This window comes from Oreochromis aureus, linkage group 3, assembly GCF_013358895.1.
Source record: "Oreochromis aureus strain Israel breed Guangdong linkage group 3, ZZ_aureus, whole genome shotgun sequence".
NCBI lineage: Eukaryota > Metazoa > Chordata > Actinopteri > Cichliformes > Cichlidae > Oreochromis > Oreochromis aureus.
In genome coordinates this window covers 32,533,540-32,544,109 of record NC_052944.1, presented here as the reverse complement: position 1 = coordinate 32,544,109, position 10,570 = coordinate 32,533,540, and the positions used below count along the sequence as shown (strand labels likewise).

Sequence of the window (10,570 nt, the reverse complement as noted above, 5' to 3'; positions counted from 1 at the left end):
TGGCTTGAAAGTTTCTGCAGTGCTGCTTACAGTGGTGCTGTTCATGTTGCTGCCAAAATGGTCACCTGACAACTGGTAGTCATGTGGGGTCCACAGCTTATTTTGGTTCCTGCAACTGGTCCGTCGGGTTATTGTCTCCCCAGAAACACTTCCATTGTGTTTTTTTCCTATTTGTGTTTTCTTTTTTCCTATATCCGTTGTGTTTTTTCCTATTTCCATTGTGTTTTGTGTGCTTTTGCAGCGTTTTTCTTATTGCTGGTGTTTTCTTAAGTTGCAGTCTGTTTGGCTTCTCAGGGCCACCGTAGATTGCAGTGTAAACGCTGTCCCCACATGGAAAATAGGACTGGTACAACTCCTGCTGTCAGACCTGCAGGGTTTAGGCCTGTGGTCTGTGGTACAGAAACTATTTTTTGGAGTGGCACAAATAATTTGTGTGCCTTCCTATTTGATGCAGAACACCTGATTGTACTGTAAATAGTTTAAAATGGTTATATAAAAAACACCTGAGGCCTTGGCTGCATTTTTAGGTAAACAGTACCATATAACTTTGTTGTTTGCAAAACTTATGCATATTTTTTTTTTAAATGTACAATTTCTATTTGCATTTCAAGTTATGAAAATGATCCGTTAAACATGTTTGTGGTTTTTACAGTAAAAAATATAACTTCTTTTACTCGGATTTTACATTTTTTGTCTGAATATAGATCAATTGTGCTAATATAGTATGTCAAAATGAAGAAATAACTCCAATTTCAGATATTTGAGGTTGTGCTGAAAATAATGATACCAAACAAGGCAAGATAAACAGTTTTTAAAGGTGAAATATAGAGGTAAAATCAAAAGTAGTCAAAAACAGCCAATTATACCCTGGGCCCCAGAGGGTTAAAAGGGTTTTAGTAGGCACCAGAATCAAATAATAGACAAATAACAAAAGCTCTTTTAATTTCTGGAGAAAAAAAAAAGAAGCGTTTTAACTGCATTTCAATTCAAAAATGAGAACCAAAAATAATATCCCTGGCCCAAATTGGACAGACTTAAAAATAAAGAGCTACTTATAATGGTATTGCCTTCAAATAATAATAACATAAATTTCAACATAAAGTGCAGTTTTTCTTCGTAAAAAATAAGGCACAAACACAAAAGGTTATTTCACCAGCTTCACCTTTAAACTCTGAGTAACCTTAGCCAACATTATTTTGTATGTTAGGCTAAAACAGTGTGATCGTCGAACATATTAGTCCAAAAAATAACAAACCCACTGGACTCACAATACCTCCATGCTTATTTACTGTCCGTCTCTTTCAGGGAGACAAGGGTAGGTGCACAGTATTGCTAAACCAGAAAGACTATCATAAGAAGATTTTGTCACTACTCAGTGATGAAAATACGTATGAGCCCCTGAAACGAGACCCAGGAAGTGGCTACAGGAAGAGGGTCATAGACTGTCTGAAGCAGTTAGAACAAGACAAGGCTATCGACCGGACCTCATACCACAGGCTGTACCCAGGGGAGTCTACACCAAGTCTGTATGGTTTACTGAAAATACATAAACAGGGTGCACCTTTAAGACCAGTTGTCTGCATGATCAACTCGGTCACCTATAACATCTCCAAGTTTCTGGCTTCGATCCTCAACCCGCTGGTGGGCAGCTGTGAACACCACATCCAGAACACCCTGGATTTTGTTGAGAAGGTGAGAGATGTCATTGGTTCAGATATGTGGATGACACCTGGGTGAAAATCAAATCTCAGGACGTACTACATTTCACGGATCACATTAACTCGGTGGACCGACAAATCAAATTCACCAGGGAGGATATGAAAAGTGGCAGGTTAGCCTTCTTAGACTGTGAGATTTCCATCAGTAATGGGGGACATCTAAAAGCTGACGTGTACCATAAACCTACGCATACGGATCAGTATCTAAGGTTTGACTCTCATCATCCACTGGAGCACAAACTGGGTGTCATCAGGACGCTACAACACAGAGTGAACACCATCCCCATCTGACACAGCGGCCAGGGAGGCAGAAGAACAGCACATCAAGAAGGCCCTGAGTAAATGTGGTTATCCCAGCTGGACTTTTGTCAAAGCTGGGAAGGCACCTAAAGAAAGCTCCAGCCGATCCAGGAGAGAAGGACAACCGCTGCCCAGGCGAAAACCTGTAGTGATCCCATATGTGTCAGGAGTATCGGAACAGCTGAGACGCATTTTTCTAAACACCGGGTCTCTGTGGCTTTTAAACCCCAAAATACGCTGCGCCAAAAACTGGTCCACCCCAAGGATCGGGTCCCCTGATACAAACAGAGTAACATAGTGTACGCTGTTAAGTGCCAGGAGGATTGCCAGGATTTATACATCGGGGAAACCAAACAACCTCTAGCGAAGCGGATGGCACAACACAGAAGAGCAACCTCGTCAGGCCAGGACTCTGCAGTTTATTTACACCTACAGGCCAGTGGACACTCTTTCAACGATGAGGATGTACACATCCTGGACAGGGAAGAACGCTGGTTTGAGCGCGGAGTCAAGGAGGCCATTTACGTGAAAAGTGAAAGACCATCTCTGAATCGAGGAGGGGGCCTAAGGGTACATCTTTCACCATCTTACAATGCTGTGATTGCAGCCATTCCCCAACTCTCTGTGAATGGTACTCATGGCCATTGATCAGTGGGCTTTGATCAGTGGGTTTTGGTCAGTGATTGTTGATCAATGGTCATGGGAATTTGCATAATTATGATTAAGGAACTGACCTCACAGCCCATTGTTCCTTCAGTGGGCTGGTTTCAGTCATTATGCAAATGTACTGTTTATAGGGTTTGGGGAAACCTGCAGTCAGCTGAGACTGAAGAAGTCACTTGGATGAGTGACGAAACGTTTCTCCCACAAAACGCTACGTCCAGATGAACAGATTCAACTTTTGGAGATTTAGTGTTTGAGCTTAGACAATGGACACTACACTGAAATTGTTTTCCTAGTAAATGTATTACTATTTCCTCATTACTGTTTTGTTGAGTCCAACTGGTACAGACTGATAACAAAGTCACAAAAGTTTATTAGTATGTTAATAATTAACATGTGAATGTTAAACAGCATAAACGACCCTAGAACAATCACATTAACCAGAGCTCTGCAGGGTGTGTGACACTGAATCAACTTGGGAGATGGATTTTGACATTTTATGCTATATTGTGCTGTTCTGTGGCTTGGGTTTGGCCCGCAGTGATAATAATGCTACAGAAACAAAGTCATGCAATCCTGACATGTGCAAATTCTTGGTAGACTTCGGGGCCATAACAGAAAAAGTGAACTCTATGGAAACCAGGCTGGAGCACAGTGAAACTACGCTGAAGGATAGTGAAACCAGGTTGAAGGACACTGAAATGAGCCTAAAGGAGACTATAACCCAGCTGAAAGACACTGAATCTAGGCTTAAGGACAGTGAGACAAAGCTGAACCACACTGCAAACAGGCTGAAGGAGAGTGAAAACCAGATTTTGGAACTGCAACACAAAGGTACATCAAGGGCAATTTTATTGATTAATCAATTAAACACTTTTTCCATATTTTTGTGTTTGTTCAATTAATTTGACTGAAACTTAGTAATCTTTAAAGAATAATGTCAAAAGACAGAAGCTACATGAAAATGTGTTTACTGACAGAGGTACAATTTTGAATTGCAACTTCAACAGTGGACAGATAGAAGGACTGGACTAAAAATGAATGAAAAAGCAGCCAGTGTCCAAAGAAAAACCTTGAAAGATCTTCATAAAGCCTGAAAAACTATTTCTCGCTTAAAATGTGATAGTCTAGATCTTTGGAAGTAAAATACAAATAAATTAGGTTTTTTTTGAGGCTTTGGCATGGTTTTGTTCATTTACAGCATTGCAAATGTAGAGTAAGGCACAGAATAAGTGCTTTTGGGGCACTGGTTTAGCTCACTGGGATGAGCAGACAACCATATGCTACAAGCCCGGAGAGCAGTAGGCCTGAGTGTGAGTCTGACCCGCAGCCCTTTGCTGCATTTCTTCACCTCTCTCTCTCCCTGCTTTACTGTCCCTCTACACTGTCTCCGGCCAAAGGCCAAATAAAAGAATAAGTGCTTTTGCACAAACTTCATTCTGAAGGCCCTCACTGGAAGTCCATTGATGCTAGTTTAAATCACTTTCAAGAATGTCAGACTTTCTCCAGCACAGTTAAGTTCTCATTATCATATGTCAGAAAATGTTTTTAAGTTTTAAAACAAGTTTTCAATTTTAAGACTGAGTGACATGAGTGCACTGACCTGTGTCTTGAATCAGTGAATAGGCTAGCTAGGTTAAATGAAAATGAAAGTGTCTTGAAGGATATTGCTAACATAATATTATAACTTTTTAATAACAATGACCAGCAGCCTTGTGTTACCTACACTGCTTGGTGTTTTGTTTCTTGATCACTGTAGATGTTTTTTTGAAAGTGCTGTAACTGAGTTTAAGAATATACATCACCCACTGTTATCTTCTTCAATGCCCCGTCCCAACCAATGACTGTAAAAAACATGGACGACACGACAGCTCCCCAAAAATGAAGCTTTGGCTTTTGTACTGGCTGCAGCATAGGTCATAAACCCCGGCTCCTCCATGTTAGCGGATCGGACTGGGGTCAGACTAAAATAAATTAATTCACCATTTGGTTGAGGTTACCATCACGACAGGCACCAACCACCTTGCAGCCAGAGCTGACTGCAGCAGCTTCAGCTATGGAGGTGCTGAACATGGTCCATCTGGCCTCAATTTCCCCAATCTCCCTCAGAATGCTTTTGAAGCTCTGATCACATCTGATGATACAATCACAAACTCGATTATCAACCTGCGGCCTAGAGTGTCTTGGTGCCACATGCACTTATGGACACCCTTATGTTTGAGCATGGTGTTTGTTATGGATAAACTGAGGTTTGCACAGAAGTCCAGTAACAGAACACCACCCGGGTTCAGATCTGGAAGGCTTGCTTCACAATCATGTTCCTCCAGGTCTCATTGTCATTGCCCACATATGGACTAAGGCCCAGCCACCAAATGCTCACCCCTGGGCACCCTCCCCAGGCCTGGCTCCAGGGCAGGGCCTTGGTAGGCCTATCCCAGGCAGGGTGAACTGTTTCCTCAATGTGGTTCCTAACCCAGAACCAATTTGCCATTAGGTGACCCTACCCAAAAGCCCCCCAACAACATAGCCCCCGGGATCCCTGGGACGTGCAAACCATCCACCACGATAAGGTAGCAATTCACAGAGGGGTGACCTCTAACTTTATGCTACTAAATTCAGACAAAACCGAGGTCATCGTACTTAGCTCTAAAATGCTTAGAATTCTTGGCTTCCAGTAACACTGTGAGGAATCTTGGAATCATTTACTTCAATGCGCATATTAAACAAATATGTAGTACTGCTTTCTTCCATTCGTGCAATATCTCAAAAAGTAAAAAATATCCTATCTCAGAGTGGGACTAAAAAGAGTTCATGCATATATTACTTCTAGGCTGGACTACTGTAATTTGTTATTTTCAGGATTTCCTAAAAACTCATTCAGTTAATCCAAAATGCTGCAGCAAGAGTACTGACAGGGACTAGAAACAGAGAGCATATTTCTCCTATATTGACTTGCCTTCATTGGCTCCCTGTTAAATCCAGAGTTGAATTCAAAATCATGCTCTTCACGTACAAGTTCTTGAATAATCAGGCCCCATCTTTTCTTAATGACCTCAAAGTACCATATCACCCCATTAGAGTACTGCAGGCATACTTATTGTTCCTAGAGTATTTAAAAGTAGACTGGGAGGGAGAGCATAAAGTTTTCAGGTCCCTGTTTTATGGAACCAGCTTTCAATTTGGATTCTGTCTCCAGAATCTTAAATCTTAAAACTTTCCTTTTTGATAAAACATATAGTTAGGGCTAACTCAGGTGATCCTGAATCCTCCCTTAGTTATGCTGCAATGGGTGTAGGCTGCTGGGGGATTCCCATCATGTATTAAATACTTCCTCTTCAGTCACCTTTCTCATTCACTATGTGTTCATAGACCTCTCTGCATTTAATCATTACTTGTTATTAATGTTAGAGTGATTCTGATAAAAGTTGTCATTGTTGTGCTTAAAATTTGTAAACCTTGCCTTATACTGCAGGCACATTCCATGTAAAGATTCTGGTTTCCTTCTTTGGTAAGGAGTGTTCACTTCCTGCCATTTATGGGCTCACCTGTGCTTGTATATGGTGGACCATTAAAGGGGTTGAGCCATATACGGGGGTGAGGGGAGATGACCCTTTTGTGACCAGCAGGAAGTCACATATACACACGCACACACACACACATGCACTCACATGCTTGCACATGCACGCACACACACAAAGTGCCTTTAGCTTTTATGACACACCATAGGGGTTTTACAATGGGGGGTTGTGTAACTATTGTCACTGAATAAAGGCTGTTTTTTTGAAGTTGGCTGGGATCAGGTGAGGAGCTTTCAGCTCCAAGATCCTGATCCGACCGGCTTCCCTTACACGTTTAAAACCAGTCAATCTCTGATTTCTTGCTTCTTTCATGGGGATAAGTCTCCAAACCAGTGGGGCCTGCGAGTGCAGACAAGCACTTGCTCATAGGGGGTCATAGGGGGTGTATGTATTATTGTAGGGTGTACCTTACAATATAAAGTTCCTGGAGGCGACTGTTGTTGTGATTTGGTGCTGTATAAATAAAATTGAATTAAATCGAACTGAATAACATGTTCATCCTTTGCCACAAGGCAAAAACTCAAAGATCAAATTGAAACACCAATATATACTGTATCTCATTTTAGACAAGTCATAATTTACAAAACTGCAGAAGCAATAAGATGAAATGCATGTTTGTTTGAAGAGACAATCGTGGATTTACTTCAAACAAATCTATTATGTTATGCTTATGATTTGTTTTCCACAGAAAGAACCAAGATAATATTCAGTGCAACATTAGGAAGCAGTGGACATATTGGACCTTTCAACACAGACATAATCTTAGTCTACAAGGGCGTAATTACAAATATTGGCAATGCCTACAGTCCAGTAACAGGTAAGATTGACAGTCTTCTCTATATTCAGTAATGCAGCATTTTCTTTTTTTACACAAAGCAAAATAACACATGTAAGCAGTTTAACTATTTCCTAATAGTTTCTGGCAATTTATGTGATGTTGAATAAATTATTAAAACTTTTTTTTTAAAGCAGTTTATAAACCAGCCAGTTGTGATATATTTATTTGTTTGCACAACAACAAAATAAAATAAAATAGTTACAAAGAGCACTAGTGATCTCCTGTTTGAGTTTTCAAATATAATTTTTAATGTGACCCCCACTCTTCTATTCTTCAGGTGTCTTTACAGCACCCATTGCAGGTGTTTATTACTTTATCATCTTCTGTCATGCTAGAGGAGATCGTTCTCAACGGCTGTATCTGTACAAGAACAATGAGGTGATGGTCATGACAAATGATCATGCGATTGATATTGACACTAGCAGGGAAACTGATAACGGAGGAAACGCGGTGTTCCTGCAGCTGCAGCAAGGAGACAAAGTTTATGTGGTCCTGGAAGAAGAAACACATGTTTGGGGAGGCGAAAGTCAAACAACCTTTAGTGGTTTTTTGGTCACACAAATGTGAGAAATGGCAAATATGCTTTTGCTTAAGATGGCCTCGGTGCAGTTCTCACATCAGGGACATCATTCTCACCACTCAAGATACAATTCTCAAAGTAGTTAAGGCATTTTTCATAGACTCACCTGTGTAAAACACACTGAAACAATCCAAACTTTTTTCACATGTCAAAAAAATGTGAATCAAATCAATCACTTCAGCTCTGTGATCAGTGAATTAATTAAGAGCATCCAATACTGTAAATGCTATTTGTGAAGAAGAAATGAAGAAGTACACTCTTGTAAGAAGTAAGTATGTAAGTATTCACTGCCTGAATCACAGTGTGGGTGAAACGTAACGTAGAAAAATACAAACTAAAAACACAGAGCATCAGCTGTATATTATCATGACAGTATTTTAAAATGCAATTTCCTAATAACATGACAAATCTTTATAACTCAAAAACAGTGGTGCATAGTCCCAGACAGAGATTGTGCACCACTTCTTCTGTGTGTCTGATAGGTGACCATGTGACCAGCTCATGGAATCTTTATCAGTTGTTATCAGTCCTAAACACATCATTAGTAGGTGGCCTCCTCTGAACATCAGTTGGAGTGAAAGGAAGTAAATAACCCCAGGTTAAACTACTAACAGAACCTGAACCTTTTTGTGTTGTTTTTCAGGTCTGTTCTATTTAATAGCCTAGAGCAGCGGTGCCCTACCTTATTTGTGCCACGGACCAGTATTTCACACCCAAGCCTCAACTCTTGCGGCCCGGTACCAAACGACTCACGGACCGGTACCACTCCATGGCCTGGCGGTTGGGGACCGCTGGCCTAGAGCACATTTAAAAACCAGAAGTTGACCCAAGGTGCTTTAGAGACAGGCACATTTACTTTCCAGGCCTCTAAAAACACCCCAAATTCGAAATTCATGACAAGCTGAAAGGTGTGTTTTGTTGTATAAACTAAATGTTATGGAAAGTAAAAGTCAGAGTGACTTAGTGGTCATTAAAATGTATACACACACTGCTGTCCTCTACATAAGCTGCCTTTATAGTTAACCTATATATAAGTATTGCTACTATCGGTAACAGTGGCCCTGTATTTACTTGATATCAGATTGATACCAAAATTTGCAGTATCATACAGCACCATTAACAGATGGTTTTCAAAAAAACAAGTGCAAATCCTATAAAAGTACATTTTATATGTTCTCTGAAACATTAATTAAGGATTAATCATCCATTTTTCAATGTATTGATGGCCATTTATCCATTCTATTTTTCTGCAGTTGGAAAATTGCTATAGACATTTATCGGGAATGACTATTCATTGTAATTGTCTTTAATTTTTGATCTTTTTCAAAACTTACCATACTCTAAAGGAGTTGTCCCCAACCCCCGGGCCACGGACCAGTACCAATCTGTGAGTCGTTTGGTTCTGGGCTGCGAGAGTTGAGGCTCGGGAGGAAATTTATGGTTTTCAGGGTTTTTATCGTTAACTCGGTTTCCCTGGGTCTTTTCCCGTGTTGTAGTTGTGTGTCTTATTTTGAAATGCTGCTAATAAAGTTACACAATTACACTTTGAATTTGCGTTTATTATTATATTTACAAAATATTACCATAGTTTTTGTCTTGGTCTTATATTTTGTTTGTTGTACTATCTGCGACAACTTAAAGGCCGGTCCGTGAAAATATTCTCTGACATTAAACTGATCCTTGGCGCAAAAAAGGTTGGGGACCACCGGTCTAAAGTCATAAAATATGAACAGTATGTAAGGGTTAAGGAGTAATTTAGCATGACCTACATGTTATGTGCTCCTTTAAGTAAAATAGAACAAATAATAAAAAATATAAAATAAATGTGACACAAAAAAATGTATGTGACACTAAAAAGGTAAAGCTAATTTAAAGTTAAGTGTATTAGATGGAATCAGCTTCTCTTGAGCTCAGATGTGCCTCAGCAACTCCTTCACGTTTGCATTTTATCTGAGTGTTTTGATTTTTTCTGATTTGATTTAAGTTCACCACTTTGTGTTTTCTGTGCTATATCACTCTAATGTTTTTCTTTGGATATGTAAACACATCGAAACAAGTTATACAACTGAAGATGACTTACCTCGCTTAATCATTTGATACTTTGAAGACTGATGTAAAGAAAATGTGAAATCACTAAATAAAAGTAAGCAATGCATCTGCAACCAGTATGTGTGAAGTCTTTCATCTGGGGGTACATTTAATGTCTTGCAATGATTCTGATATTTTTCCATAAAATATGTAACTATATAACATCATTTGAACATAACATGCTTAACTTGAGTGCTTTACCTGAGTATAGATTCTACATATTTATATTGAGTATTTCCATTTTCTGCATTATTCATATGACCAAGACAAATGCACTATATTATACTCTATATTATACTCTAGTACACTTTTTATGCAGCTCTTACTTTTAATATTACAATTATAACACCTCTCCACTGACATGATTTTTAAAGTTTTAGATAAACAAAAGGTTTGTAGGGCATTTTATAAGTTGAGAAAACAGTCCTAAAGTCCTAAAACTTATTGTCATTCCTGTTGTTAGAAAGGACATAAAACTTAAAAGCACTTGATTCACTTTTCTTTCAATATTTTGTTTTTTATTAAAAATCATTTGAATGACAAAATGCCCCAAAACAGGCGCCCCTTTGTTTTGACAAGAAAATCTTCGAAAATCTTATGTGTATCCCACTGTAACTTTACTGTATAAAGAGCTAACATCTCCAAAATTTCAGGATTAATAGGTCATTATAAGACATGTTTTTGAACTAAAAATCAAGAATGTGGGATGCTGTTTGTCCGTGATTTGGACAACCCAGCGTATACTCCTGACGCAGGGGAAACAAATTCTGCCGGGGAGACCTACCTTGGCACCACGGCTGTGCAG

General features: G+C 39.4%; 1 protein-coding gene across 1 annotated transcript; it reads left to right on the top strand.

Moving 5' to 3' along the window:
- The first annotated feature begins 3,137 nt into the window (after window positions 1–3,137).
- LOC116315747 (complement C1q subcomponent subunit B-like) lies at window positions 3,138–9,125 on the top strand. The gene is made up of 3 exons (XM_039609709.1): window positions 3,138–3,515; window positions 6,948–7,076; window positions 7,375–9,125. Exons 1-3 carry the CDS (start codon window positions 3,164–3,166, stop codon window positions 7,662–7,664), a joined length of 771 nt encoding a protein of 256 aa, XP_039465643.1. The 5' UTR covers window positions 3,138–3,163; the 3' UTR covers window positions 7,665–9,125.
- The last annotated feature ends 1,445 nt before the right edge of the window (window positions 9,126–10,570 follow it).

Excerpts from the sequence above, each read along its gene's own strand:
- LOC116315747 (XM_039609709.1), top strand. The coding sequence starts at position 3,164 with ATGGATTTTGACATTTTATGCTATATTGTGCTGTTCTGTGGCTTGGGT. Across the intron at positions 3,516-6,947 it reads TTTGGAACTGCAACACAAAG|AAAGAACCAAGATAATATTC; the intron begins GTACATCAAGGG and ends TGTTTTCCACAG. Across the intron at positions 7,077-7,374 it reads TGCCTACAGTCCAGTAACAG|GTGTCTTTACAGCACCCATT; the intron begins GTAAGATTGACA and ends TCTATTCTTCAG.